The 27,335-nt window shown below is 42.8% G+C and overlaps 2 protein-coding genes across 9 annotated transcripts in view; both read right to left on the reverse strand.

Moving 5' to 3' along the window:
* TUFT1 (tuftelin 1) overlaps positions 1-14,470 on the reverse strand; it is a 76,783-nt gene extending 62,313 nt beyond the window's left edge. Inside the window, exon 1 of the mRNA XM_077156004.1 lies at positions 14,341-14,470. Within this exon, the coding sequence (XP_077012119.1) occupies positions 14,341-14,400 (60 nt within the window). The 5' untranslated portion in view covers positions 14,401-14,470. The remainder of the gene's footprint in view (positions 1-14,340) is intronic.
* A 1,231-nt stretch (positions 14,471-15,701) lies between these two features.
* Positions 15,702-27,335, reverse strand: part of CGN (cingulin) — a 44,767-nt gene continuing 33,133 nt past the window's right edge. For 7 of the 8 annotated variants that reach the window (XM_077156011.1, XM_077156008.1, XM_077156007.1 and 4 more), the window contains 6 exons: positions 19,235-19,324; positions 18,670-18,753; positions 18,445-18,563; positions 18,027-18,135; positions 17,416-17,579; positions 15,702-17,132 (listed from right to left, as the gene is read on the reverse strand). In XM_077156011.1, the coding sequence (XP_077012126.1) occupies positions 16,991-17,132; positions 17,416-17,579; positions 18,027-18,135; positions 18,445-18,563; positions 18,670-18,753; positions 19,235-19,324 (708 nt within the window). In that variant the 3' untranslated portion in view covers positions 15,702-16,990. The other variant, XM_077156013.1, reaches the window with a different exon arrangement.

The raw sequence follows: 27,335 nt of genomic DNA on the forward strand, positions 1-27,335 counted from the left end.
GCTTGTACTTCACTTTCCATCTCTAGGAGGCATATTCTAGCTATTTGCATATTCTAGCTTTTTCATGTAAGTGGAATCAAATAATTTCTGTCCCTTGGATCTGACTTATTTACTCAACATGATGTCTTAAAGGTTCATCAATGCAGTGGTAAGTATCAGTACTTCATCCCTTTTTAAGGCTGAGTAATATTCTACTGTATGTTTATCAAGTGATTTCTCACAAAGGTCCAAAAGCAATTCAATAGAAGAACAATAGCTTTTTCAATTAATGGTGCTAGAGCAACTGGACATGCAAAAAAATGAACCTCGGCCTAAGTCTCATATCTTATACAAAAATTAAATCAAATGGATCACAAACTTAAATGTAAAACTTAAAACTATTTAAGTTTTACTTAGGAAAAATATATACAAAATCTTTGGGATCTAGGACTAGGCAAAGAGATCCTAGGCAACACCAAAAGAAAAACCCATAAATGGAAAAACAAACTAAACTTCATCAAAATTAAACTCTTACTCTGCAGAAGTCCCCATTAAGAGGCTGAAAGGACAGACTACCATGCAGGAGAGAATACTTGCAAATCACATTCAACTAAGGAGTAATATATAGAATATATGAAGAACTTTCAAATTCAACAGTAATGTGAATGAACCTGTGGGGCATTTGGTGAGGCAAAGTAAGCCAGAAACAAAAGAGCAAATATTGTATGATCTCATTTAGAAAATGCTTATAGGAAAATTGGGCCCTAGATTGTAAGCTCTTTTAGCAGTCACATTTAGTCCAGAGAGGTTTAATTGCTATTTCTAGATTTTGAGGGGCTGTTTTATATATGTATAACCTGGTATTTAGAGATAAGAATGAAGCCAGTCAAGTTGGGATTAAAGCAATTCAGAATACAGTGATAAGGAAGACATTGTCTGAATTTTAGAATTCCACCTACCCTTTGAGATCAAAGGAAGAAAGTGTTAGTATGCCGAGAACCTAGATTTTCTGCAGCACATAATCTAACTCAACTTATCTGGATAGATCATCTAAATAATCCAAACACAGGGAGTCCAGAATAAGAATGAGAGCCTTTAATCCTGTATAGCTTAATGTAACGCCTGGATACATCCCAGAGTATACTGAGCAGATAATCAAAAAAGTATTGGGAAAGTCCTTGAAGGATAGGAGAAAAATTATGGAAGTCAAATTTTACCACCAGGGAAACCCCTGATATCATGCCAAACATTAGGGACACCCAAATCAACGGGCCAAGCCCTTGATCTTGAGGCCTGCTCTTGTGAAGCTTATGTAGGTAGCAGAGAAGCTTACCCTACCTATAAGTATGCCTGAGAGTTACTTCTGGAGGACCTCTTTTGTTGCTCAGATGTGGCCTCACTCTCTCTAAACCCAACTCTGCAAGTGAAATCTTTGCCCTCCCCACTACGTGGGACATGACATCCAGGGGTGAAAGTCTCCCTGGCGACATGGAAGATGACTCCCAGGGATGAATTTGCCTCTGGCAGTGTGGGATCAACAATGCCATCCTGACCAAAAGAGGGAAAATAAGTGTAACTAATAAATTATCAGTGGCAGAGAGAGTTCAAATACAGTTAAAAGGCTACTCTGGAGGTTGCTCTTACATAAGCTTCAGTTAGACATTGCTACCTATCATAATCTGCTAAACCCCAACAGGACCATTCCAGCCAATCCTAAAGAACACCTAAAGCAATACATAAGATTCCACAAGGGTTCCATGCACTAGTGTAAATTTCCAGAATCGTACAACCTCCAGATGGGTCCCTGGATCAGATAAGTCCTCAAACCTAGAGGGCCAAGCCTCTCCAGAACATCAGACAGTTCCATCTCCCTACCCCATATATATATATTTTTTACATGGGCAGGCACCGAGAATCGAACCCAGGTCCTCTGGCATGGCAGGCAAGCGTTCTTGCCTGCTGAGCCACTGTGGCCTGCCCCCTACCCCATATTAATGACAGACCCTTACAATATGAAAAAATTTAGAACGGCTATAGCCCGAATACCCCTAAAGAGTGGGACAGAAAGATCAAAGGTGATGGTGGAGTTATACAGAGAAGATAGGATTTAACAAATGAATATGACTGCTGAATCATGAAATTGATATCTCTTTTAGTCCCTAGTATCTTAGAGCAGCTAGAAGTAAAATCCTAAAATTGTGGAATTGTAATCTATGTCAAACTCTGAAATATGTTCTATAACTAATTGTGGTGCTGTGTTTTGAAATTTATTGCTTTTTTGTATATATGTTATTTTTCACAATAATGAAAGAAAAAAATAGATTGTGGTGATAAAAAAATATTTAAGCCTTCTAGCCTCCCATATACTGTAGCAGCTAAAAGGAAAAATCTGAGAGGACTGTATGGTAGCCCATGATAAACTCTGGGATCTGTCCTGTAATTACCTGTTGAAGAGTACTTTGAAAACTATTGCTTTTTATATATGTTATATTATACAATTAAAAAGCTAACAAGAAGGAGGAGTATAACAGAGGAGACAGGATTTAACAAATGAGTATGACTGCTGAATCATCACATTGATATTTCTGTTGGTCTCCAGTGTCTTAGAGCAACTAGGAGAAAAAACAAAGAATCGTGGTACTATAACCCGTACCAAACTTTAAAATCTGTTCAATAATTACTTGTTAAAATGTACTTGGAAATTTATTGCTTTTTTGCACATATGTTATATTTCACAATAAAATAAAATGTTAAAAAAGAAAAAAAACACCTCAATAGTAAGAAAGCAAACAATCAGGGTGGGCCACAGTGGCTCAGCAGACAGAGTTCTCGCCTACCATGCTGGAGACCCAGGTTCAATTTTCAGTGCATGCCCAAGCAAAAAAAATAAATTAAAAAATGCTGGGGGTGGAAATCAAGTGCACAGGTGGTGCACTGTTAGAAAGCTCGTCTCCCAGGTGGGAGACCCAGGTTCAATTCCCCGCCTATGCACTCCCTTCAAAAAAAAAAAAAAAAAAAAAAAAGCAAACAATCCAATTAGAACGCAGGCAAAATACACAAAGAGATTTTACTGAAGAAGATATACAGATGGTAAATAAGCATGTTCAAAATCATTAGCCATTAAGGAAATACAGATTAAAACCACAATGAGATACCATTATACACCTATCAGAATGGCAAAAATTAAAAAAAAAACAGTGACAACACATGGGATGCAAATTCTGGCAAAGATGCAGAAAATCTGGATTACTAATACACTGCCAGTGGGAGTGTAAAATGGTACAGCACTTCTGGAAGTCTGTCAGTTTCTCAAAAAAAGTAAACATGCAAATACCATATGACCCAGCAATTGCACTCCTGGGCATTTATCCCGGAGAAATGAAGACTTAGGCTCACAAAAAAATTATGTAACTGTTTATAGCAGCTTTATTTCTATCAGTCCAAAATTGGGAACTACCCAGTTGTATGTCAGTAGGTAAATGTTTAAACAAACTGTGGTACATCCATAGCATGGAATACTAATCAGCAAAAAAAAAAAAGGGGATAAACTGTCGACACACGCAATAACCTGGAGTAATCAGAGAATTATGCTGAGTGAAAAAGTCAATTCTAAAAGATAATATAATGTAGTACGAGTCCATTTAAATAAAATTCTTTTTTTTTTCTCAGAGAAGTTGTGGATTTATAGAAAAATCATACATAAATCCAGGGTTCCCATTCTTGAACTGACAAAATTATAGAAATGAAGAGCAGATTAGTGGTGGGTAGGGGCTAAGAAGGGGGTGCAGTGCAAAGAGAGTGGATGTGACTCTAAAAGGGTAATGTGAGGGATGCCTGCAGTAACAGAAATGTCCTACAGCTCGCCCAAACAACGTCAACGTCCTGGCTGTGATATTGTGCTACAGCTTTACAAGAGCTCACCACCAGAAAAAACACTCTTAGTGCTATTTCTTATAACTGCATATGAAATCTACAAGTATCATTTAAAAAAAAAAAAAAAGGAATTAATACTGTTTGAAGAATTTCCAGGGACAAAATTTGAAGAATAAAAATAATAGTGGTGCCTGCCCATGTAAAAGTAAGTAATAAGTAATATAAGTAGTAAGCACTTATAATCCTACCACCCAGAGGTAGCCACTATTAAAATGTCAGCGCATTTCTTATACTTTTTCCTAAGCATATTTTATTCAAAGGTATACTATTGTACACAGTTATATACTTGTTTTTCTCACTGTAACGCTTCGTCATTCATTTCCACGATATTAAATATTCTTTAAGATTCACTTTTAACAGCCACTAGATGGATAAATTAAGCTAATTTATTCAATCTAATCACTATGTAGGGTGTTATTGATTTTTTTTTCCTTTTCCTTTTCCTACTTTTAATCGGAGAAGGTGTTTTCTATTGCTATAGTTAGAATGCAATGATATAAAATGGTACCTACATCACCCACCAGATTTGCTGTCTGGTCAAACTCGTCAACCTCCATGCAACTTTCTTTCTCCTTGAAAGAAAGATCATTATTTACAATTGCCAAGAGATGGAAACAGCCCAAATGTCCATCAACAGATGAGTGGCTAAACAAGCTGTGGTATATACATACGATGGAATATTATGCAGCTGTAAGACAGAATAAAGTTATGAAGTATGTAACAACATGGATGGACCTTAAGGACACTGTGCTGAGTGAGATTAGCCAGAAACAAAAGGACAAATACTGTATGGTCTCACTGATATGAACTGACATTAATGAATGAACTTGGATAATTTCAGTTAAGAACAGAGGTCACCAGGAGATAGAAATAGGGTAGATATTGGGTAACTGGAATTGAAGGGATACAGATTGTACAACGGGACTGACTGTAAAAATTCAGAAATGGATAGCACAATAATACCTAACTGTAATACAATAATGTTAGAAGACTGAATGAAGCTGAATGTGAGAAGGATAGAGGGAGAAGGCTTGGGGGCACAAATGAAATCAGAAGGAAAGATATACTATAAAGACTGAGATGGTATAATCTAGGAATGCCTAGAGTGTATAATGATAGTGACTAAATATACAAATTTAAAAACGTTTTGCATGAAGAAGAACAAAGGAATGTCAATAATGCAGGGTGTTGAAAACAGATGGTAATTCATATTTTAAAACTTTAACTTATGTGTGAGACTAAAGCAAAAAATGCTTGTTTGGTACAAAATTTATATTTTGACTAGTGCATTTCCTATTACTTATGTGGACAGCTTAATTGAACACCGTAAGTACATGGAACCTTGAGTAGAGCATAAGATTTCATAGGTTTGTCCAGAGTGATGCCTTGATAAATCCCAGAAGGATTTGAACAGGGAATAAAAAACGTATTTGCAAAGTCCCCTTGGGGGAACGGTGATAAAGGGGGAAAATTCAACTTTTTCAAGTAGAGAATTCCTGATATTCTCACAAGCAGTGGGGACAACCAAAACAATAGGCTGAGCCCCTAGTCTTGGGGTTTGTCCATATGAAACTTAACCCCACAAAGGATAGGTCAAATCTACTTAAAATTAGGCCTAAGAGTCACCCCCAAGAGAACCTCTTTTGTTGCTCAGATGTGGCCTCTCTCTCAGCCAACACGACAAGCAAATTCACTACCCTTCTCCTCTCTGCATGGGGCAGGACTCCCAGGGCTGTGGATCTTCCCAGCAACATGGGACAGAATTCCTAGAATGAGCTGGGACTCAGCACCAAGGGATTGTGAAAACCTTCTCAACAGAAAGGGGGAAAACAGAAATGAGACAAAATAAAGCATCAATGGCTGAGATTCCAAACAGAGTTGTGAGGTTATCCTGGAGGTTATTCTTACTCATTAAATAGATATCACCTTTTTAGTTAAGGCAGAACAGAGAGGCTTGTGGGAGGTGCCTGAAAATGTAGAGCCATGTTCCGGTAGCCATGTTTCTTGAAGATGATCGTATAACGATATAGCTTTTACAATGTGACTGCATGATTGTGAAAACCTTGTGTCTGCTTCTTTTATCTACTTTATGGACAGATGAGTAAAATATATGGATTAAAAATAAATAAACAATAGGGGGAACAAATGTCAAAATAAATTTAGTAGATTGAAATACTAATCATCAATGAAAGGGAATGGTAAGGGGTATGGTATGTTTTTCTGTTTTCTTTTTATTTCTTTTTCTGAATTGATGCAAATGTTCTAAGAAATGATCATGATGATGAATATACAACTATGTGATAAAAAAAGAATGTTCACATTGTATGTTGATTGGTTTTATTAATAAACATTTAAAAAGAAAATGGACTGCAGAATGTTTAAATGGGAATAAACTAATACAAAAATGACAGTTCCTCCAAATTTAATATAACGTATCTCTTTAAAATATTTTAATGATTCTGTAAACTTGCAAGTTAAAGTAAAAATGCCTTGTTATGGAAAAGAACATAACTCCTACCTCACACCAGAAACAAAAATAAATTCCAGGTAGATTGTAGATTTAAATGTAAAAAGCAAAACAAAATCTTTTATGACTTTGGCATAGGCAAACATTTTCTTAAAAACATGGCACAAAAAAATTCCTCTGCAAGAAAACCTTGATAAATTGGGTTATATTAAATTTAAAACTTTTGTTTATCAAAAATACCATTAAGACAGTGCATGGCAGATCATAAAGCAGAAAATATTCACTATGCATATCTAATGAAGGATATTTAGATTATATAAAGAATTCCTACAAAACAAAAAGACTAAATACAATGTGGTATGTTGGATCAGGTCCTGGAACAGAAACAGGGCATCAGTGAAAAAAACTGGTGAAATCAAAATAAAGTGTATAATTTAGTCAACAGTATTGTACCAAAGTTAATTTTTCATGTATCACAGTTATGTAAAATGTTAACAATGGGGGAAACTGGGTGAAGGGAATATGAGAAATCCCTGTACTATCTTTGCAAATTTTCTATAAATCTGAAATTCTTCCAAAATAAAAAATATATATATTTAAAAGAAGGAAAGTAGGTAGACAACTTGAGACAAAATACAAGTAGCTAATGGATACATGAAAAGATGCTCAACCTCACCAGTAATCAGGAAAGTGCAAATTAAAATAATGATAACACTTTGAAGGGAATTTCATTAAATTTATAGAATCAAGCAGTGCATAGGCAAAACATGTAGAAGAAGTATGATATGGCAGTACTGTTTGCAAAAGAGAAACAATGAAAACAACCCAGATGGTGTACCGACAAGAAAATGGGTCAATGAACTCTGTTGTATTAGTTCAATGGACTCCTACGCAGCTATGAAAACAAATGGACTTCAGCGCCATACATTAACATGAACAAATCTCAAAAATGATTAAGTAAAAAGAGCAAGCTGTAGAATATAAATAATATTATGCATAGAAAGTCTAAACCATGCCTAACTAAACAATATAATCTGTGGCATGTATTTGTATTTAGTAAAATTATAACAAAAAGAAAAGAGATAAACACAAAATTCAAAACAGTGATCACTTCTGTGGGGGAAGTAGAAGAATATGATCTGGAAGGGACCCCAGGGGGCTAAAAGTATCGGTAAATATCGGTTTCTTAAATCAGATGCTGCATACACAGATGTTCATTTTATTGCTGTGCCTGAAAACATTCCACAGCTGCAAATCTTCTTTCTTGCTTCTCAGTACAGTGAATAAACCTTCTTTGGTGGATCCCGTAGAGATATCCTCTACATGGCTATTAAAAGGCAAACATTAAAGAGATTGGATATATTAAATATCCAGGAGCAGTGTAAAATCCATACCCATTTGCCCAAAGACAAACGTAAGATTGCTGACTGCAGCACTGTACAACAGTTAAAAACTGGAAACAATACAAATATTCTCTAACAGGTGAGTAAATTAACTAAGGCAATATCTATACTATGGAATACACTGCTGATAAACAAACCTCTATGAACTGACAAGATCTCCAAGAAATACTAAGTGAAAAAAAGCAAGTCACATTAATTCATAAAATTATTACTTTTCATTTATTTAAATATATATGTACATATTCATAATATTGGTAATTGCCAGCTCACTTAAAAGCCTTGTTTTAAGTGCTTTACATTTATTAACTCATTTAATCCTCACCAACAACAATATATGTAGGTATGAATATCAACACCTCATTTTACAGATAAGGCAACTGAGTAACACATGTTAAGAATCTCACTCCAGGGTTACAGAGCTAGTAGGGGGCAGAGGCAGGCTTGAGAGCCAGGCTCCAGGGGTGCACTTCTACACTGCCAGGCCAGCTGGCACCCCTGCACGTAAACACAGAGGAACGATGCTGAGTTCATTCACTAAACACACTAGGTGGGCACCAAAGAGGGACTTTCACTCCAGATACTTCTATAGTGTTTGAAACGGCAACAAAAACATATTTGTGCAATACTCCTATGATAAAACAGACAAATAAAGAGAAGGAAAGACAAAGTACTGAACCTGGAGTCCCAGACAGCTGAGCCTTGACTGGCACCACTAATCTGTGGACAAATGACTCTACTTCTCTGGGCCTCAGTTTTCTATCTGTAAAATGGGGGTGATAATACCAAGCATGCCTACTTTTAGGGTTGCTGGGAGGAGAGAATGATGCAAAAGTGCTTTGCAATCAGAAATCCCTTCACAAAGGTGAGGCAGCATACAAGAGAGGAGGGTGGATGACCCTAATTGTCGGAAAGGAAGCTGGTGAATAAATCAAGGGCTTCCTCTGGCACATCGTCCCCCAGAACCCAAGAATTTAGTCTGCAAGGCCTCAGACCTCACCCCACAACTTCAACCCAGAACCACAGAGAGAAAATCTGGTGCCACTCACTCCTTAGTATGTCTGCTTGTTTTCTGAGCTGCAGGGAAGAAGAACCCAGGGCTGTGAGCAGGCCTCAGGTAGCTCTGGGGACACCTAAAAATGTCCGGCAAGGTGGCCTCCAAACCGGGGACGTCTGCAGAGTAAGATGGGAAATGGAACCTTCTCCAGGGAAAAGGAGCAGCACTAATCACACGGTACGCAGCCTGTAACTCATCAACATTCTTGGGGAGAAGCCTAGCCACCTCCAAATTACAAGCAGCCTCTAGACTCTGTTCAAACATATCTCCAGCTGTGACTCATTCCTCAAAACAGGGAGGGGGTAAACACATAGCTGAGGGGTGCCAGATCAAGAGGTTGAGGAGAGGCATTAAAGAAAAGAGACAGAGGGATAAACAGGGAGGACCCAGAGATTCTCATCTGCAGACTCACCTGAATAGGGAAAAGACCTATGGGAAAGGCCTCGCTCGCCCCAGCCCTCAGTACGGGAAGTGGAGGGCACCCCTGAGCTGGAAACCAATATCCTCAACTCATCCCTGCCCCTCACCCTGCTCCGCTATCATGGCCCCTCATTCCTGGTCCCTTCTGCCCCAAATGTGTGTGTGGCTGCTATGGCCTCTAGTTGCTGCGGCAGTCACCTCAATTTCCTCATTCTGAGAAATGGAAATTGTCATCCCTGTACAACACTGGCTCCGAAAGCCCCATAATATGGAAGAGAGCGAGGCAGAGTGGCCAGGAGCCTGCCCTCAGCCCCCTGGCGCCCGCAACCCCCCCCCCCCCCCGGCTCCAGGTTTCTGGGGCGCCTGAACCTCCTGCAGAGCTCTCTGGAAATGATCCATTCCTCCCCTCCCCACAGTGGAGCCCACGAAGCAGGTGCTCGCCTTTGTCTGGCTGCCCCTACGCTTGCAAAGGGCTGACCACAGGGCAGAGAGGGAAGGGGGCTGGGTGGGCCCCAGAAGGCGCCGCTCTTCCCATCACCTCTCAGCAGCACCAGGCCACGAGAGAACAAGGGCAGATGGACTACTGAACTCTGAAGCACGCACCCTTTTTCTGAGCAATCTTTCTCCAGCAAACCCAGCAGCCTGGTAAGAAGGCACAAGTCTCAGCCTCCTTCCTCCCAAAGGCCGGCACAACTGACCCTGTCCTCCGTAGTCTCTGCTTTGTGATGTTTGCTTTTACGCCCCCAGCCCCTAGAAGACCATTTCCCTCTTCTTTATTCATCCACTAACCCTCATCCTACCCTATATTTTCTTCTCCTCTTCCTATCCCTGCTATCCAGTTCAAATCTAGGCAGCTAGCCTCCCTGGCACACACCTGTCCCCCCAAGTAAACCTCTCCACTCCCAGGAACAAAGGTATTTCACAAGACTCTGCATTGTGGCCCAAAGAGACAGGCACCCTAATTACGAGTAAGCAGGCAAGCTGGTCCCCACCCACTCTGAGCACACGTGCTGAACCGAAACCATCTGGGGCACACCCCTTCCTCCCTAGACAAACATGGCAAGTGGTGGCGTCAAATTGCTGATGACTGGGCCACCCTCCCAGACCCTCCCCTTGCTCCTCTGGCAAAGGCCAGAATTCCTCGAGGCTTAGGACATCACTACCATGCTCTGAAAGCAGGCACTGGGCAACAAAGGGGAGAGATGAATCTGGGGTCCTGGGAATAATTTATGGGCTGGGCAGGGAGCAGGCATGACAGGTGGGAGAAGCAGGCAATCATCAAACTGAAAGGCTCTCTTGCCCAGGAGTAGTACAGAGTTAGGGCTCCCACTGTTTTAGAACTCATTCATTCCACTGGGGTAAGCATTCATGATTCCAGATGAATTCTCTTTTAAAACGCAAATATTCCAACCCAGCAATTCTACTCCTCAGTATTTCTCTCCAACAGAGCTGAAAACATGTCCACATAAAAGCCTGTACATGAATGTTCATAGCAGCATTATTCATTATTCAGGAGCCAAAAATTAGAAACAACCCAAATGTCTATCAACATACATTCATGATAAATATATCCACGAAAACATCCACACAATGGAATGCTATTTAGCCATAAAAGTACTGATTCATATCTTGGATGAACCTTAAAAACATGATGCTAAGTAAAAGAAGCCAGATCACATACTCTATGATTCCATTTATATGAAACGTAAAGAACAGGCAAATTCACTACAGTACTTTACCAAAGTAACCGTGGGTAAAGCAAACATGGAAATGCTGGCTGGAGCCACCTCTGCCGGATCCCCAGAGCCACGCTCCCAACCACAATGCTCTTGCAGGAGTCCTTTAACCAAAACCCGTGGTGTGAGCACACTGGGAGGACCAGTAAAGGGAAGGGAACGTGTGTAGGCTGGGGGGCTGTTTATAATAAATCTTCCTATAATTCCTACAACATGAAGTCAGTATGTGTTAAACTGAAAAATCAAGAAATACCACTATATTATTTAGAAACAGGTAGGTAAACACCAGGCCAAACAACTAAGAGTTGAAAGTGGTTATTTCACTGAGAAGACTTTTCTTTTTTAACATATTTTTTTATTGTGAAATAACATATATCCAAAAAAGCAATAAATTGCAAGGTATATTATAACAACTAGTTATAGAAAAGATTTCAAAGTGTGGTATGGGACAGCTCCACAATTTCAGATTTTTCCTTCTAGCTGCTCCAAGACACTGGAGATTAAATGAATATCAATACAATCATTCGGCAGTCATACTCATTTGTTAAATCCTATCTTCTCTGTTAAAACTCCTCTTTCTCCTTCGATCCTTTTCCGGATCTTTAGGATGCTATTTTCTTTCTGATATTATTTGCTCTTTCAAAAATCATTCACATATATTCTATTGATAAAAACTATTTTTAAAAAAGAAAAGATAAACCAAGAGTCACCCATGCTAAAAGTCTAACGTACTGGGTTGTTCTGTTGCTCTTGCCCTTTCCCCTCCACTGATATCAGCACTTGTGTCATGCTTTGGAGAATCTGCCTCCTTCACTGGGTAATCCAATGACCTGTCACTGGAAGAACCCTGCCCGCCTCTGGCCAAGGGACCTGAGGGGCACTGGCACCCTCTCCCTGGAATTTTGAGCAGAATAGCAAAAAGACCTAAAACAGCTGGAATGGATTCACCTGGAAACAAAATCCTCTATTTGCTTCTTCTACCTACCTAGCTCCAGCACTCTCCTGGTTTGGACTAAGTTTCCCTTAAAGTCTACTAGCAGCACCGTTTCTATGTAACGAATTCTTCGGCTTAAATTAGCTGGAATCACTCTCTATTGTTTATAATGAAAGAAATTTAATGGTAACATCAAAAAAACATTAAGTTTATCTGTTCCTTTTATTTGCCACTTTAACTTACTACAGTGGTTTACACACTTTTTGACCTAAGAAATACATTTTACATCATGATATAGTAAACATATACATATATATATGAAGCAAAGGTTTTGCCAAAAATGCCTACTCTCACTAGGTATCACACACTTTGAGTTTTCATTTTATTTCACTACTTTTTAAATGCTGGTTCTGACCCACTAAGTTTATTTCAGACTCATTAATGGTTATGGTCTACAGTTCAGTTTGAAAAACACTGGCTTCTTATACCTGCTGTAACTGCCACCAACAATAAAAACAGCCCTGAGAGTGTATTAGGCGTTACTTCCATGTCCACATGTGGTGTGCGAGCCACAGGTCCTAGGGTCGTCGGTTCAACTGTCTACACTGCCACCCCAGAAGAAACATCTGTTCATTTATTCACATCTTCACTGCAAATGCACTCAATTTAATGGTGTGAATACACAACAGCCTCCGGGGGCTGCCAAGAGCCATTAATTCTATGGGCAGGCTGGCTAAGAGGAGAGGAATCCAGGACAAAGCCTGTCTCCTGAATGATTGATTGTTTACCATCTCCTCCCCCTCCTTAAGAGCCCAAGAATGTCTCCAAGATTAGATCAGCAATGATCTTTGCAGTAAAACAAATTCCAAGTACAGCCTAGAAAAGTAAAAAAAGAAAAGAAAAAAAAATCCAACCTAGAAAGAAGGAATAAAAGGAAATTTCTTTCTCTCCCTTGCTCTAAAGGTCTGATTAGTTTCAAACTATATCTGTGGATAGACACTCTCTGAATTCCTTGCTAACTATTTTCCTTCCCACTCTGTCTCAGCAGCAAGCAGAGAAACATCAGGGGTAGCAGAGCGTTAACTCATTTTCAGTGCTGCCCGGATCTCTCTTCCTACAGCAAGCAGAAAGAAGCCCAAAGACCACTTTCCTTTATTTACCTCATACCCTTTTCCCAACCGCAACCATTTCAAAACAGTGAGCAGGAGCGTGAAGCTACCCAGACAGCTTGGGTTGCTAATTTGAAGCCGACCCAGTAAGGGACAGACTTCTCCTGGAAGTGCCACACTGGCGGCGCGGCGGCCCAGATGGCTGGGATCGGACGAGGCTGTACCCGAGAGCGGTGGAAACTCTCACAACCCAGGCGTCAGTGAACAGAATTAAACGATGCTCTTCTATATTCTAAACCTAGTCCACAAATTTCTCAGAAGAGCCATAATCCCACTACAGCTGGGTTAGCCCTAGGTCCGGGGCGCGCTGCGGGAGGCAGAGGGGAAAGGGGAGCAGATACGGGCGGGGGAGGGGTGCCGAGCGCTACCGCGGCCCCCGCACCGGGGCTCCCGCTTCACTGCCACCCTCGTCAGCTCGGAAGCCAATGAACTAACACACCCGCTCCGGGATAAGTTCTCCCAGCAAAGCAGGAGACGCTCAGCCACAAGCTGCCCTGCTCGGCCTTTCAAGAACGCACACGACCAGCTGGGGTGAGTGGAGGAGCCGCGGCTGGAGCAAGGCTGGCCCGCGCCTGCGGGGCGCCGGTCCTCCCCACCCGGCCCTGGCAGGAGCCCTCGTGCGGGTCCACGGCCGGTCCTTCCTCCTTCAGCCCCGCTCTCGCATCCCCCTCGGCCACCTGCCCCCGACGTGGAGGCTGAAGCTGGAGACGGAAGCAAAGGCCCCAGGCCGCACCCGGAAGCTCTCGGCTGGCCGGCGGGGGCGGGGAGAGACCTGCCCGGACAGGGGCGAGGAGCCGAGACCCTGGCCGAGGGTGACCCCCGGGGGAAACCCGACCGCCGCTACCGAAAGGGGCGTTCCAGGCCAGTCCCAGCGAGGTGCGGTGCCTCCGCTCCCGCATGGGGAAAGCCCTGGGCTCGCCCTCTACCCTTTCCTCGCTACTGGCCGCACAGCACCAGCAAGTTCTCCGAAAGGCCTCTGAGGTCGCCGGGTCGGGACAAAACGCCCCCAAAGCGCAGGGCTGTGGCCCCGCCGACTCTCCACCGCCAACACCACCTAGTCCCGCTCGGGTCGCGACGCGCTCGACGACCCGCCGCCCAGGCCGAAGCCGCTCCGCAGGCGACAGAGAGGAAAGAGCGGCGCGTGAGGGCCGACCGCGCCGGGCGCGGGGTGAAGTCCGCGGACTCGTGCGCGGCCCGGGAGGCGCGGAATTTGCAACCGAAGGCGACGCGACCGCCGGACCTTACCGCGGCCTGCCCCTCAGGGCGCGCGTCCACCAGGGCGCCCCAATCCCGCGTCCCGTTCATCGTTCCGCCGGGCCAGCAGCGAAACACAGAGCACGCCGCGCCTTCTCCGCACTTGCACCCCCGCGCGCGTCCAACCGCTCCCTTATATAGCGGCTAGCGGGGCGGGGCGAGCCGTGCCACGCCTCCTGAAGTTCCATTCACCAATGAGAGCGGAGCAGTGGGAGAGGTGGGCGGGGCTGAGAGGCCGCGGGATCCGTCCCACCTGTGCTTGCTCGGATTGGGATAAAGTGGGGCTTGGGAGCCACCTGGGGCTGCTTAAGCAAATGTTTTGTTTAGCGTAGGTGGTTGACTTTAAAACATTCTTCATGAGTCTTGCTGTCACCTCGTTTCAAACCTAAGAGGAGTGTTGGTCAGAGGGCATCACCCTGCCTCTGATGGATGAGGAGTTGGAACTGCAAAGCTTCCATGCCTTCTCCTCTCCCTATCTAGGCCAGCCCATAGGCCTTGTGGCTGAGGAATCTCCTCTCCGCACCACGGGGGCCACTTCACCCAGGACTGGCCTAAGCCTGTCTGGCAGGTGCCCTTTCCTGGCAGGAGGCCCAGGACAAAGACCGAAGCCAGCTTGGCCTGGGTGGGGCTTGCTTTGCAGAAGCGAGTATACCAACCTGGCCCTTGTGTCTGGGAGAGGCGGGGACACGTTGCCTTAAAAGGAATTAGTGTTGAGAAATGGATAGGCTTCACCTTCTACATTTGCTCACAAGCCTGGGGGCCTGGACAACAGGGCTGGACAGGCAGGAACCTGAGGCTTCTTCCCAACCCAGCTTCCCTGGGAGGTAGGTGGTAGGCGGGCCCACTGGCAGGGCCATGTTGTCAACAGGCAGAACACCTCAGGAGGAGGTCTGACCCACTCCCGAATGGGCCGTAGGCAACAGGCTCTGGCTAGCCCCCTTCTCAAGGCAACACAAGGGCGGGAAAAGCATAAACTTCTCTTTTTCCCAGGTAGCTGCTGAGCCCCAGGCCAGGCAGGAAAGGTGATCTTTGTACCTGGGAGGTGAATGCTGAGGAGATTCCCTGTGGCACAAGGGAATAAAAGTCAGTTCTGATCTGACCCCTCTAATCCTCAAAGAAGGCATTTACTGGCCCTGTATTCCAGAGGGTTGTTCAGCAGAGAATAGGGCTCTGTAAACACTTCCAGGTCTCAGGTCCCATCTGATCTGTTGTTGAGGGCCTCTGAAAAGAGGGTTAGTGAGGCGAAGAAAACACCAATGTCAGCCTCTAAGCTGTACAATTAAGTTAAAATGGTTTTTTCGTGAAGCTTGGGCCTACAATCAAGCCAAGAAAGTGAATGAGAAGACAAGGAGTTCAGTATATATATATATAATTTTAATATTTAATTTAAAATAAAAATCAAGGCTGGATTGGATTGGGAAATAATATCTGATTTGCAGAATAAAGGAATCTTTTTTTAATCATGAAATTACAAGTCATTGGTGAGCACAGCCTTCTTGGCCCAGGCTCCCTCCAGAACCTGCTTAAGAAATGAGAGGTAAATCATCCCTGTTACCTCCTCCCCACCAGGCTTGGTGCTCCTCAAAACCAAAATGAGGAATAACGTCTCTGTTGCCTCTTCCCATTTATACCAAGAGTCAGCCCCCAGCCCCAGGCAGGAAGCCCAGAGTCAGGGCCAAGCTCCTGAGAAATCGAGGGCCTCTTGGTACCCTACTGAGTTGGGCACATCTGGTTAAAGAAGCCATAAGGAAATCCACAGGGATTGAGATCTTTGATTTTTCAAACTTCTGTAGATAGTTGTCAGGGTTCCCTGAGCAGAAACCAGGCCTCCACCACCTGATCACGATTCTACCCAAGTCCCTCTCCCAGGTGCTCACAAGTGGAGAAGCTGGTGGCTCTCCCAACTGCCACCAGGCAGCTGGGAAGCCTGAAGCCCCCACCTGGGGAAAGAATGGTCTTTGGAGAGCTATGAAAGTGCAGGTGTGAAAGGCAAGAAGAGCATCCTGATCTCCTCACCCTGGCTAAGGCACTGAGAAGGAATGGAATGTAGGAATGGTGAAGACAGGAGGAGGACGAGAAAGTCTCCTTTGAATCCACCTGCTTGGGGAAGAAAAATATGTAGGAATTAGAGGGGCTGGGCTCTGCCACATGAGCCTGATGATATGCAAAGAGGAGCATCTGGGAGGTGGACAGTGCCATGCTGGTGTGTCTATTACTCATAACGTCACCCTCACCCTGCCCCTAGAGGGGGATGCAAATGTACTGCAGGAGTCAAAGGAACAGAATTACAGAGAGCATTTCCCTGAGCCTTAGGGTTAAGAGAGCTAAAGAAAGAAAGCCTTCTAAACATGGCAATTTCTATCCATTCCTGGCCATATAGGCTGGGCCCCGCTCAGCCTTTCTCACATCCTTCCATTGTGAGAAAGAAGAGGGGGGTATCGGCACTTAAGGACTTGGGTGGCTAAAATACTCTTTCAGACAACAGGGAAGGCCCAGACATCAGCTTAGGCCTCAAGTCTTTTTTTATCACCATCACTCAGATCCCTCCCTGTCTGAGATCTGAAAAATCAGGTCGGCCAAAGGAATGGGGAATCTGAGGCTGGACAGGGAAGGTCAGTGTTGCCCAGAGCAGAGCCACACGCTAACAGGAGCTGGTCTGCAGGTTGCTCTCTGTGAGCAGTGAGGCGATGGATGAGGGATCATAGACGCTGTCAAATTCCTCATCTGAGCTCAGTCCTTCATGTTTAAGGGTTGACTCAGCAGCTGAGCGAGAAGCTTTGCGCCTGAGTCAAAGAGAAAGAGGAAGTTAAGGGGAGAAGAGAAGAATTAAGATGGCCATACTTTTCACGCTAAGGAAACTCCAATTATTCCAAGGCCCTAAAGCTGATTCACAAGATCCCTTACTAATCAGAGATTTGTGGAGATGGGGCACAGGCTGGGATACTAGCTTCCAGCCAGGAATAAGTGACAGTTTGCAAAGTCCCACCTTGAGAGATTCTCCCCAGGTAAGCGCTCCCTTCCTGTTTTACTGTGCCTACAGGGCAGGGGCAGAAGGGCAGCCCGTACCAGGACTCCTTCTCCAGGGCTTTGATCCGGGCCTGGAGCTGCTCATTGGCCTCATGCTGTTCCTCCAGGTCGCGCTGGGCCTTCTTCCTCAAGCTGTCCAGACGCTCGATTTCCTCTTCTGCTTCATCCACCTGCCGCTTCAAAGTCTTCACCCGCAGGCTGAGCTGGACAGGATACCAAGTCCTCACATTAGAAAAGTACTTGCTACCATGGTCTGGGACCCTTCCCGGTAACAAACTTGACAAGGGATTATTGCCCTTGGAAAATGTTACAACCACGGGCAGGTTCCCTAACCTCTCTGAACCTCAGTTTCACACCCAGAAAGTGGTATAGTAAAGGTACCCACTTCATAAGGTCTTGAGGATTAAATGGGTTAATACATGTATAGCCCTTAGAGAATCTAGCACATCATAAGCATTCAATACACGTGTTTACTGTGACTGCTTTAGTAAAATTTTAGAGCCATTCCTTTCAATCTAATTTCTTTGTCCTTATACAGGCAGGTCTAGGTTTGGAAGATATACAGGAGAGGGGGATTTCGCTTGGCCTCAAGAAAACACATAATATATACTTGTCACATGATTGCATGACCCAGGGAGCCATGCCCTTACCTGGTCTTTCTGGTCATTGACATGCTGCCGCTCATCATCAATCTGAATGGACAACTCTTTAACTCTCCGTTCCAGCTTTCGGTTAGTGGACTGCAGAGCCGTCTTCTCCCTAAGCAGACAGGGTAGGGGATGCCCATGGCTATTACCATTTATAGGGCAGCCCTTATCTGGCCCATTACTGCCTCCAGGAATTCTCTTAGTCATAAGTCCCACCATTAGACTGGGGAAGATCCAAGCCAGGTCCAAATAACTCAGTTATTCAGATTTCAGCATTCCTGCCACTCTCTCTGTTCTCTATCAAGAGAAAAGTTCCCCTGAAGCTCAGGCCAGATTAGCCATGTTTGAGGAGGAGGATGGAGGGGGCCCCAGAGGAGAAGAGCGTAAAGGGAAAAAGGAAGGGAGGGACAGGCTGTATCACCTCTCCTCAGCCTGAAGCCGCTCCTGCAACTCTTGATTCAGGGATTCGAGCTGAGAGAGGTTGGAGTTGGGCTTCTGGAAGCCTTCAGAGCTGGCCAACCGGCTTTTCAAGTCCTTGTTCTGAGAGAGACAGGAAGCCTCCACTGTTAGCACTTCCCTCCCCTTCCATGGTCACCTTACCCATCTCCTCAGGTCTGTCCCCAAGACTCCCACTCCAACAGCTCACCTGTCTCTCCAGGGAGATTTTGTCACACTCCAGGTCCTGCCGAACAGACCTCTCCTGCATGAGCTCTGTCCTCAGCTGGTCCACCTAGTAGGGGTAGGTGAAGGAAACCAGACTTGGGAAGGCTAAAGATGAATCAGCAAGCAGAACCATATGAGGCAGAAAACTGAGGGGATGGTCTCTGAATTCTGAACCCCCAAAATTCCCAAGCAATTAATAAATCACAGCCTATTCAAATGGGAAGGGCCACAGAATATAAATAGGGTATCCTCAGGCCCACCAGCAACCAACATCCCTTCTGCATGGAAGCAGCCTGATGCAGGTCAGAGAGCAGCCTGGGTCACCAGGATTTCCTTCTTCCACTCAGATTCTTGGCTTTTTTCCACCCAAGGAAACCTGCAACCTTTCCTAAAGCAGACAAGACTCTGAAGGAGAGCCAGCCATGCACAGATTCTGCAGCAAGAATTCTCCAGATTGTAAAAGATGGGAGGGTAGAGTTGTTTTTGAGTGGGGCAAGGGGTTATGTAGTCAGAGACAGACATAGATCAGGTGGTAAGGCAGAGGCTACCTGGTCTCGGCCACGATTCACCCGGTCTGTCAGCAGTTCCACAGTGTTCTTTTCTTCATCTAACTCGGCTTGTAGCCGTGAAACTTTTTCCTGTGGCAGAGGAACAACAGGTTAATTCTGTCCCACATGGAAGCCCCATGTGGGACAGGGGGAAGCCCCAAGTCAGGCCAAGACCCTCTTAAAGATGCCCAGCCTCCAAATTTCTCTCTCTCTTGCATCGCACCCCGCCCCTACCCTCACCTCCTGGTCTCTGCCCTTTCCAGAGCCACCGCGGCTCGTGACCAGGTACAGCATTGAGGGAAGGGCGGGGCACACGCTACTCATGGGCCCTGGGCAGAAAGATGAAGCCCCAGAACCGACTTCTTGTTGCAGAAGCCCATTTCCCTGACGAGATGACTGAGAGAGAAACCCACATGCCTGGGCCAAGGCTGAGGCGAAGACCATTGGAAGCCCCACTGTACAACCTGGGGGCACAAACTCCACAGCTAGGCAGTATCCTATAGAGGTTGAGAGTATGGACTCTGGGGCCAGACTGCCTGAATTTGAAGTTCAGCTCCACGACCTGCTAGCAGTGTGACCATGGACAAGTTATTCAACCTTCCTGTGCCTGGTTTCCTCATCTACAACTGGAGAACCAAGGGCACCTACTCCATTGTTACTACTGTCATTGTTGCTGTTATTGCGGTCGAGCGCAGCAGCCGACGGCCACCGCTCGCTGTAAATGGGGGCAACCCCTGCGCAGCTCCAGCCAGCTGCTGCCATGAAGAAATCTTGGAAGAGAAACTCAGCATTACTGCATTCTCCAATGTTATAAAAGAAGCCAGAAATCCAAAATTTTATGTGGAATCTATAAAATCTTAAATATTGGTAATTAATTCAAAGTTGTTTAAAACACTGTAGCCAAGGGGACTTTGGGGAAGATGGCAGTATAGGGAGTTGCAAGGCTCGCTCCTCTTCCAAAAACAGCTAGTGGGCTGTTCTGGGACCCTGGGGACCAGGGGGATACTACACAGGCTTGAGGGAAGAGCAAGACTAAGAGACTAAGAAACTGAATGAAAACCGTGAGTAACACAGGTGGCTGAGGCTCCTGGCACCCATCCCAACCCTTGAGACAACAAGCAGCTTCTAGTAGGTCTGGTGCCTGCCTAGTGGACTGTTGCAGACTCAGAGGGCCACAGAAGTCCACTTCCCCAAGAACAAAGGGGAGATGGCCCAGTACTGATCCAACTACTGGCTGGCTAACTTAAACTGCTGGGTTTTAGTTGCATTAGTCCATCCTGGATAGGCGCTGGCCATGCCACTGCTTCAAGTCCCTTCAGAGGCTGAGCTGCAGAGGATTAAACATGCCATGCCTTCTTAGGGCTATGGGGAATAGTTTGCTGAAAAGCACCATCTGCTAGGCGAGCCAGGAAAGCACACCCTTGGGGAGTTTAAACAAAGGCTTTTTGTCATCTCTCCTGAACCTCTCCCTAGGGCCCACTGGAAGCATGGGTCCTCGGCCTTGTTTTGGCTGAGAAACACTGACAAACCAAGGGTCAAAAGAGAGCCTTAAAACAAACCCAATCAACCACAAGATCTAGATAAGAGAAACAATCTTCTAAGTAATTTCATCAAAACAGTCAAATGTCCAGATAACGGGAAAAAAATTACAAGTCATACTAAGAAATAGGAAGATATGGCCTAGTCAAAGGAACAAATTAAAAATTCAGAGATATAGAATATGGAATAACTAATCAATGATGTTCAAATTTCCTAAACCAATTCAAGGAGATGAAGGAAAATATGGCTAAAGAGATAAAGGATACTGAGAAAACATTGAGTGAGCATAAAGAAGAATTTGAAAGTATGCAAAGACAAATAACAAAACTGATGGGAATAAAAGGCACAATAGATGAGATAAAAAATATGCCAGAGGCATACAACACCAGTATGCTGGTTTGAAGGGATGCATACCCCCTAGAAAAGCCATGTTTTAATCAAAATCCCATTTTGTAAAGGCAGAATAATCCCTATTCAATACTGTATGTTTGAAGCTATAGTCGGATTGTCTCCTTGGAGAAGTGATTTAATCAAGAGTGACTGTTAAACTGGATTAGGTGACGACATGTCTCCACCCACTTGGGTGGGTCTTGATGAGTTTCTGGAGTCCTATAAAAGAGGAAACATTTTGGAGAGTGAAGGAAATTCAGAGAGAACAGAGCAGAACGGCATACCCATGAGAAGCAGAGTTCACCAGCCAGCGACCTTTGGAGATGAAGAAGGAAAATGCCTCCCAGGGAGCTTCATGAAACAGGAAGCCAGGAGAGAAAGCTAGCAAATGACGCTGTGTTCACCATGTGCCTTCCAGATGAGAGAGGAACCCTGACTGTGTTCACCATGTGCCTTCTCACTTCAGAGAGAAACCCTGAACTTCATCGGCCTTCTTAAACCAAGATGTCTTTCCCTGGATGCCTTAGACTGGACATTTCTAAAGACTTGTTTTAATTGGGACATTTTCTTGGCCTTGGAACTGTAAACTAGCTACTTATTAAATTCCCCCTTTTTAAAAGCCATCCCGTCTCTGGTATATTGCATTCTGGCAGCTAGCAGACTAGAACAACCAGATTTGAATGGACAAAAGAAAGGATCAGAGAAGAAAGGTCAGGTAGAGAAAATAACAGAAAAATATGAGCACTGTCTCAGGAAATTGCATGAAAGCACAAAGCACACAAACATTAGCATTATGGGTGTTCTAGAAGGAAAAGAGAAGGAAAAAAGAGGTATAAAGAATATTTATACCTTAACAGCTTAACACTCACTCTTGATTAAATCACATCTCCAGGGAGACAATCCGACTATAGCTTCAAACATACAGTATTGAACAGGGATTATTCTGCCTTTAGGAAATGGGATTTTGATTAAAACATGGCTTTTCTACGGGACATACATCCCTTCAAACCAGCATACTGGTGTTGTATGCCACTGGCATATTTTTTATTTCATCTATTGTGCCTTTTATTCCCATTAGTTTTGTTATTTTTCTTTGCATGCTTTCAAATATTTATATATTCTTTATATAATAAAGTTCTTTATTTTTATATTCTTTACTATATTTAAATAATATTTTATTTATAATAAATATTATTTTATTTATTATAAAATAAATAAAGTTTTTATTTATTCATTTTATAATAAAATAAACAACTTCCCAACTCTTATAATAAAGACAGAAATATACTTATTCAAGAAGCACAATGCATTCCAAACAGAAGAAATCCAAACAGACACCTTCTAATCAGACTGTCAACTGCCAGGATAAAGAGAGAATTCTAAAAGCAGCAAGAGAAAAGCAATCCGTCATATACAAGGGGTGCTCAACAAGACTAAGTACTGATTCCTCATCAGAAACCATGGAGGTGAAAAGGCAGTGGTAAAATATATTTAAGATACTGAAAGAGAATAACTGCAAGCTAAGAATTCTTTATCCAGGAAAACTATCCCTGAAAAGTGAGGAAGACTTTAAACTACTCACACATCAAGAAGCTGAGAGAGTTCATTAACAAGAAACCTGCCTGCCCTACAAGAAATACTAAAAGGAGTTCTGCAGGCTGAAAAGAAAAGACAGGGAAGAAAAGCTTGCAGAAGAGTACAGAAATATTGATTATCAGTAAGGGTAATTAAAAGGGTAAAAAGAGAGAGAAAAACAAGATGTAACATAAAAGCCAAAGGATAAAATGGTTGAAGGAAGTATTGCCCTTATAGTAATAACCTTGAGTGTTAATAGATTAAAGTACACAATCAAAAGACACAGATGGCAGAATGGATAAAAAAAATATATGATCTATCTATGCAAGAGACTCACCTTAGACTGAAACTGAATGGCTGGAAAAAGATATTCCATTCAAATAGTAACCAAAAAAAAAAAAAGAGCTGGGGTAGCTATACTAATATCAGATAAAATAGACTTAAAATGCAAAAATGTTATAAAAAACAAAGAAGGACATTATATATTAATAAATGGAGCAATCTGCCAAGAAATCTCATAAATATTTATGTACATAATCAGGGTGCCCCGAAATACATGAGGCAAACAATGGCAATACTGAAGGGAGAAAGAAATATCTCTACAATAATAGTTAGAAACTTCAATAGTCAACTCTCATCAACAGACACAACATCGAGACAGAGGGTCAATAAGGAAACAGGAAACTTGAATAATATGATAAATGAACTACATCTAACAAACATATCCAGAATATTGCACCCCAAAACAGCAGGATATACATTGTTCTAAAAGTGATCATGGTTCATTCTCAAGGATAAGCCACACAAACAGGTCTCAATAAATTTTAAAATTATGAAATTATAGAAAGCACTTTCTCTGATCATAATGGAATAAAGCTGGAAATCAATAACAGTGGAAAATTGGAAAATTCTCAAATATATGGAGGTTAAATAGCATGCTCTTAAACAATCAGTAGCTCAAAGAAGAAATTACAAGACAAATCTCTAAGATGTATGAAAACAAGAACACAACATGTCAAAACTTATGGGATAGGAGAGGTTCCAAGATGGCAGCTTAGTGAGGTGTGTAATTTAGCTTGTCCTTCAAGGCAGCTAGTAAATAGCCAGGAACAGTACACAACAACTGCTAGGGCCACATCAGTAAACACCAGTCTGGATGAGCTGGATCAGCTGCAATCCCACCCAGAACCATACAACTGCAAGGCTTCTCAGACTCCAACTGCCCCAGGCCGGGGCAGAATTAAGCTTGTCTGAGAGACAAAGAGGATGGTCAGGGGAAAGAAGGTAATTTCCTAGAGGCTGTGCCTTCCCCAGGAGAGGGGTGGGGCCCAGTTCTGGTGGAATCCCTCTCTCAAGGAATTCAGACCCCAGGGTCTAGAAAACTGAAGCGATTAAAGCCAGCCTACAACCTCTTCTTGGTCTCAACCAATCCTCTAGCAGGAACAGTCTGCTGAAGTTAAAGGTACCACATCACTTTATGCTGGTGGGACCCACAGGCAGACAAGCACCACACACTGGGCAGGATGGGAAAAACACAGAGTCTACAGGCTTCATAGCAAAGTCTGTCAACCCTGCTGGGTCTCACCTCAGGGTGAACTGATGCAGGTGACTCTTCTCTCTTGAAAGGAGGCCAGTTTGGTCTGGGAAAATCTGCTGGAGTCTATAATATCTAAGAAGACCCTCCTGAGAAAAAAATTTTAAAAGGCACCATACAGGCAGAGCAAGAAACAAGAAAACAAGAACTGAAAAATTCTGATCCATTAACCAAAACCTATGCTACAAGTCTAGAATAATCTGAATTGAATGTCAAATAACAGATGGAGAACAAAGCCATCCAGCAAGAAAATCCTAGGTAAAAAAGTGAAAAAATATCCAGAATAAACTAATTAAGGAAATTAAATGCTTAGATGCCAGCAAAAAATGGAAGATATGGCCCAGTCAAAGGAACAAACCAAGAATTAAAAGGAGATACAGAAGTTGAAACAATTAATTCAGGATGTTCGAACAGACATGGAAAATCTCATCAAAATCAAATCAAAGAAATGAGTGAGGATATAAAGAAGGCAAGGGATGAACAAAAAGGAGAAAGTGAAAGTCTCAAAAAACAAGTCACAGAACTTATGGGAATGAAAGGCACAGAAGAGATGAAACAAAAAATGGAAACTTACAATGTTAGATTTCAAGAGGAAGAAGATAGGGTTAGTGAAATGGAGGACACGACATCTGAAATCCAACAAGCAAAAGAAAAGATAGGGAAAAGAATGGAAAAATAGGAGCAGGGACTCAGGCAACTGAATAACAACATGAAGCACATGAACATACGTGTTGTGGGTGTCCCAGAAGGAAAAGAGAAGGGAAAAGGAGGAGGAAGACTAATGGAAGAAATTATCACTGAAAATTTCCCAACTCCTACGAAAGACTTAAAATTACAGATGAAAGAAGTACAGCGTACCCCAAACAGAATAAATCCAAATAGACATACTCCAAAATACTTACCAATCAGAATGTCAGATGTCGAAGAGAAAGAGAGAATCTTGAAAGCAGCAAGAAAAAAGCGACCCATCACATGCAAGGAAAGCCCAATAAGAGTATGTGTAGATTCCTCAGCAGAAACCATGGAGGCAAGAAGACAGTGGTATGATATATTGAAGATTCTAAAAGAGAAAAACTGCCAACCAAGAATTCTATATCCAGCAAAATTGTCTTTCAAAAATGAGGGGCAGGCTTTTTTGTAGAGCCATGAGAGAGCCAGCAGATGCCACCATGTTCACCATGTACCCTTCCAGCTGAGAGAGAAACGTTGCACTTCATCGGCCTTCTTGAACCAAGGACCAAGGATAGTGACCTAAATATGCCTTTTGTGGGAGACATGATTCAACCCTGAACAACTAAGAATGAACATTTTGAAGAGGAAATGAAGAAAAAAATTCCATTTACAATAATAACTAAAAGAATAAAATATCTAGGAGTATATTTAACCCAAGATGTAAAGGAAAACTACAAAACACTGCTAAAAAAATCAAAGAAGAGCTAAATAAATGGAAAAACATTCCATGTTTATTTTGGACTGGAACACCAAATATTAAGATGTCAGTTCTTCCAATGGTGATTTACAGATTCAATGTAACCTTAATTAGAATTCCAACAGCTTTCTTTGTATGAGTGGAAAAACCAATCATCAAACTTACATGAAAGGGTAAGAAGTCCCAAACAGCCAAAAACACTTGAAAAAGAAGAACAAAGTTGGACAACTCACGCTTCCACATCTTAAACTTATTACAAAGCAACAATAAACAAAGCAGCATGGTACTGGCCCAAGGGCAGACTTATAGACCAATGGAATCAGATTGAGAGTTCATAATTAAACCCTCACATCTATGGCCAATTGATTTTTTTTTTTAATACATGGGTAGGCACTGGGAACTGAACCTGAGTCTCCAGCATGGCAGGAGAGAACTCTGCCACTGAGCCACAGTGGCCCACCCAGGCCAACTGATTTTTGACAAGGCTGCCAAGTCCAGTCAATTAGAAAAGAAGAGTATCTTCAGCAAATGGTGCCGGAAAGACCAATCTCTGCATGATTGAAGAATGAAGAATGATTCACATCATGTACAAAAATCAACTCAAAATTAATCAAAGACCTAAATATACGAATCAGAACTATAAAACTTCTAGAAGAAAATATAGGGAAGCATCTTCAGGATCTTTTGTTAGGCAATGGTTTTTTTAGATTTTATAACCAAAGCACAAGCAACAAAAGAAAATATAGATAAATCAGACTTGAAAAATGTAAAACTTTTGTGCATCAAAGAACTTTACCATGAAAGTAAAAAGACAGCATAAAAGAAAGAGAGAACATATTTGCAAACTACAAATCTGGTAAGGGTTTAATACTTAGATTATATAACAAAATCCTCCAACTCAACAACAAAAAGACAAACAACCCAATTAAGAAATGGACAAAGACTTGAGTAGACATTTCTCCAAATAAGCACAGTAAAAGATGTTCAACATCATTAGCCATTAGAAAAACGCAAATGAAAGCCATAATGAGAAACTATTTCACACCACTAGAATGGTCACTACTGAAAAGAAAAAAGGAATATAACAAGTGCTGGAGAGGATGTGGAGTAATAGGAACACTCACTCATTGTTGGTGGGAATGTAAAGTGGTGCAGCCACTTTAGAAGATAGTTTGATGGCTTCTCAGGAAGTAATTCTACAGAATTATCATATGACCCAGCAATCTAACTTCTAGGTACATTCCTAAAAGAACTGAAAGCAAGGACTTAAACAGATATTTATACCTGGATGTTCACAGCAGCATTATTCCCAATTGCCAAAAGATGAAAGCAGGGTAAACAGCCATCAACCAAATGACTAAACAAATCATGGTACATACATACAATGGAATACTATTCAGCTATAAAAAAGAATACAATACTAATAGATGTGACATCATGGATGAACCTGGAAGACATCATGTTAAGTACAATAAGCCAGACAGACCCAAAAGGGCAAATATTTTATGACCTCACTTATGTGAAATAATTAGAATAAGCAAATTCATAACGTCAGAAACTAGAATACAGGTTAC

The sequence above is a fragment of the Tamandua tetradactyla genome, chromosome 4 (genome assembly GCF_023851605.1).
Source record: "Tamandua tetradactyla isolate mTamTet1 chromosome 4, mTamTet1.pri, whole genome shotgun sequence".
Classification (NCBI taxonomy): domain Eukaryota; kingdom Metazoa; phylum Chordata; class Mammalia; order Pilosa; family Myrmecophagidae; genus Tamandua; species Tamandua tetradactyla.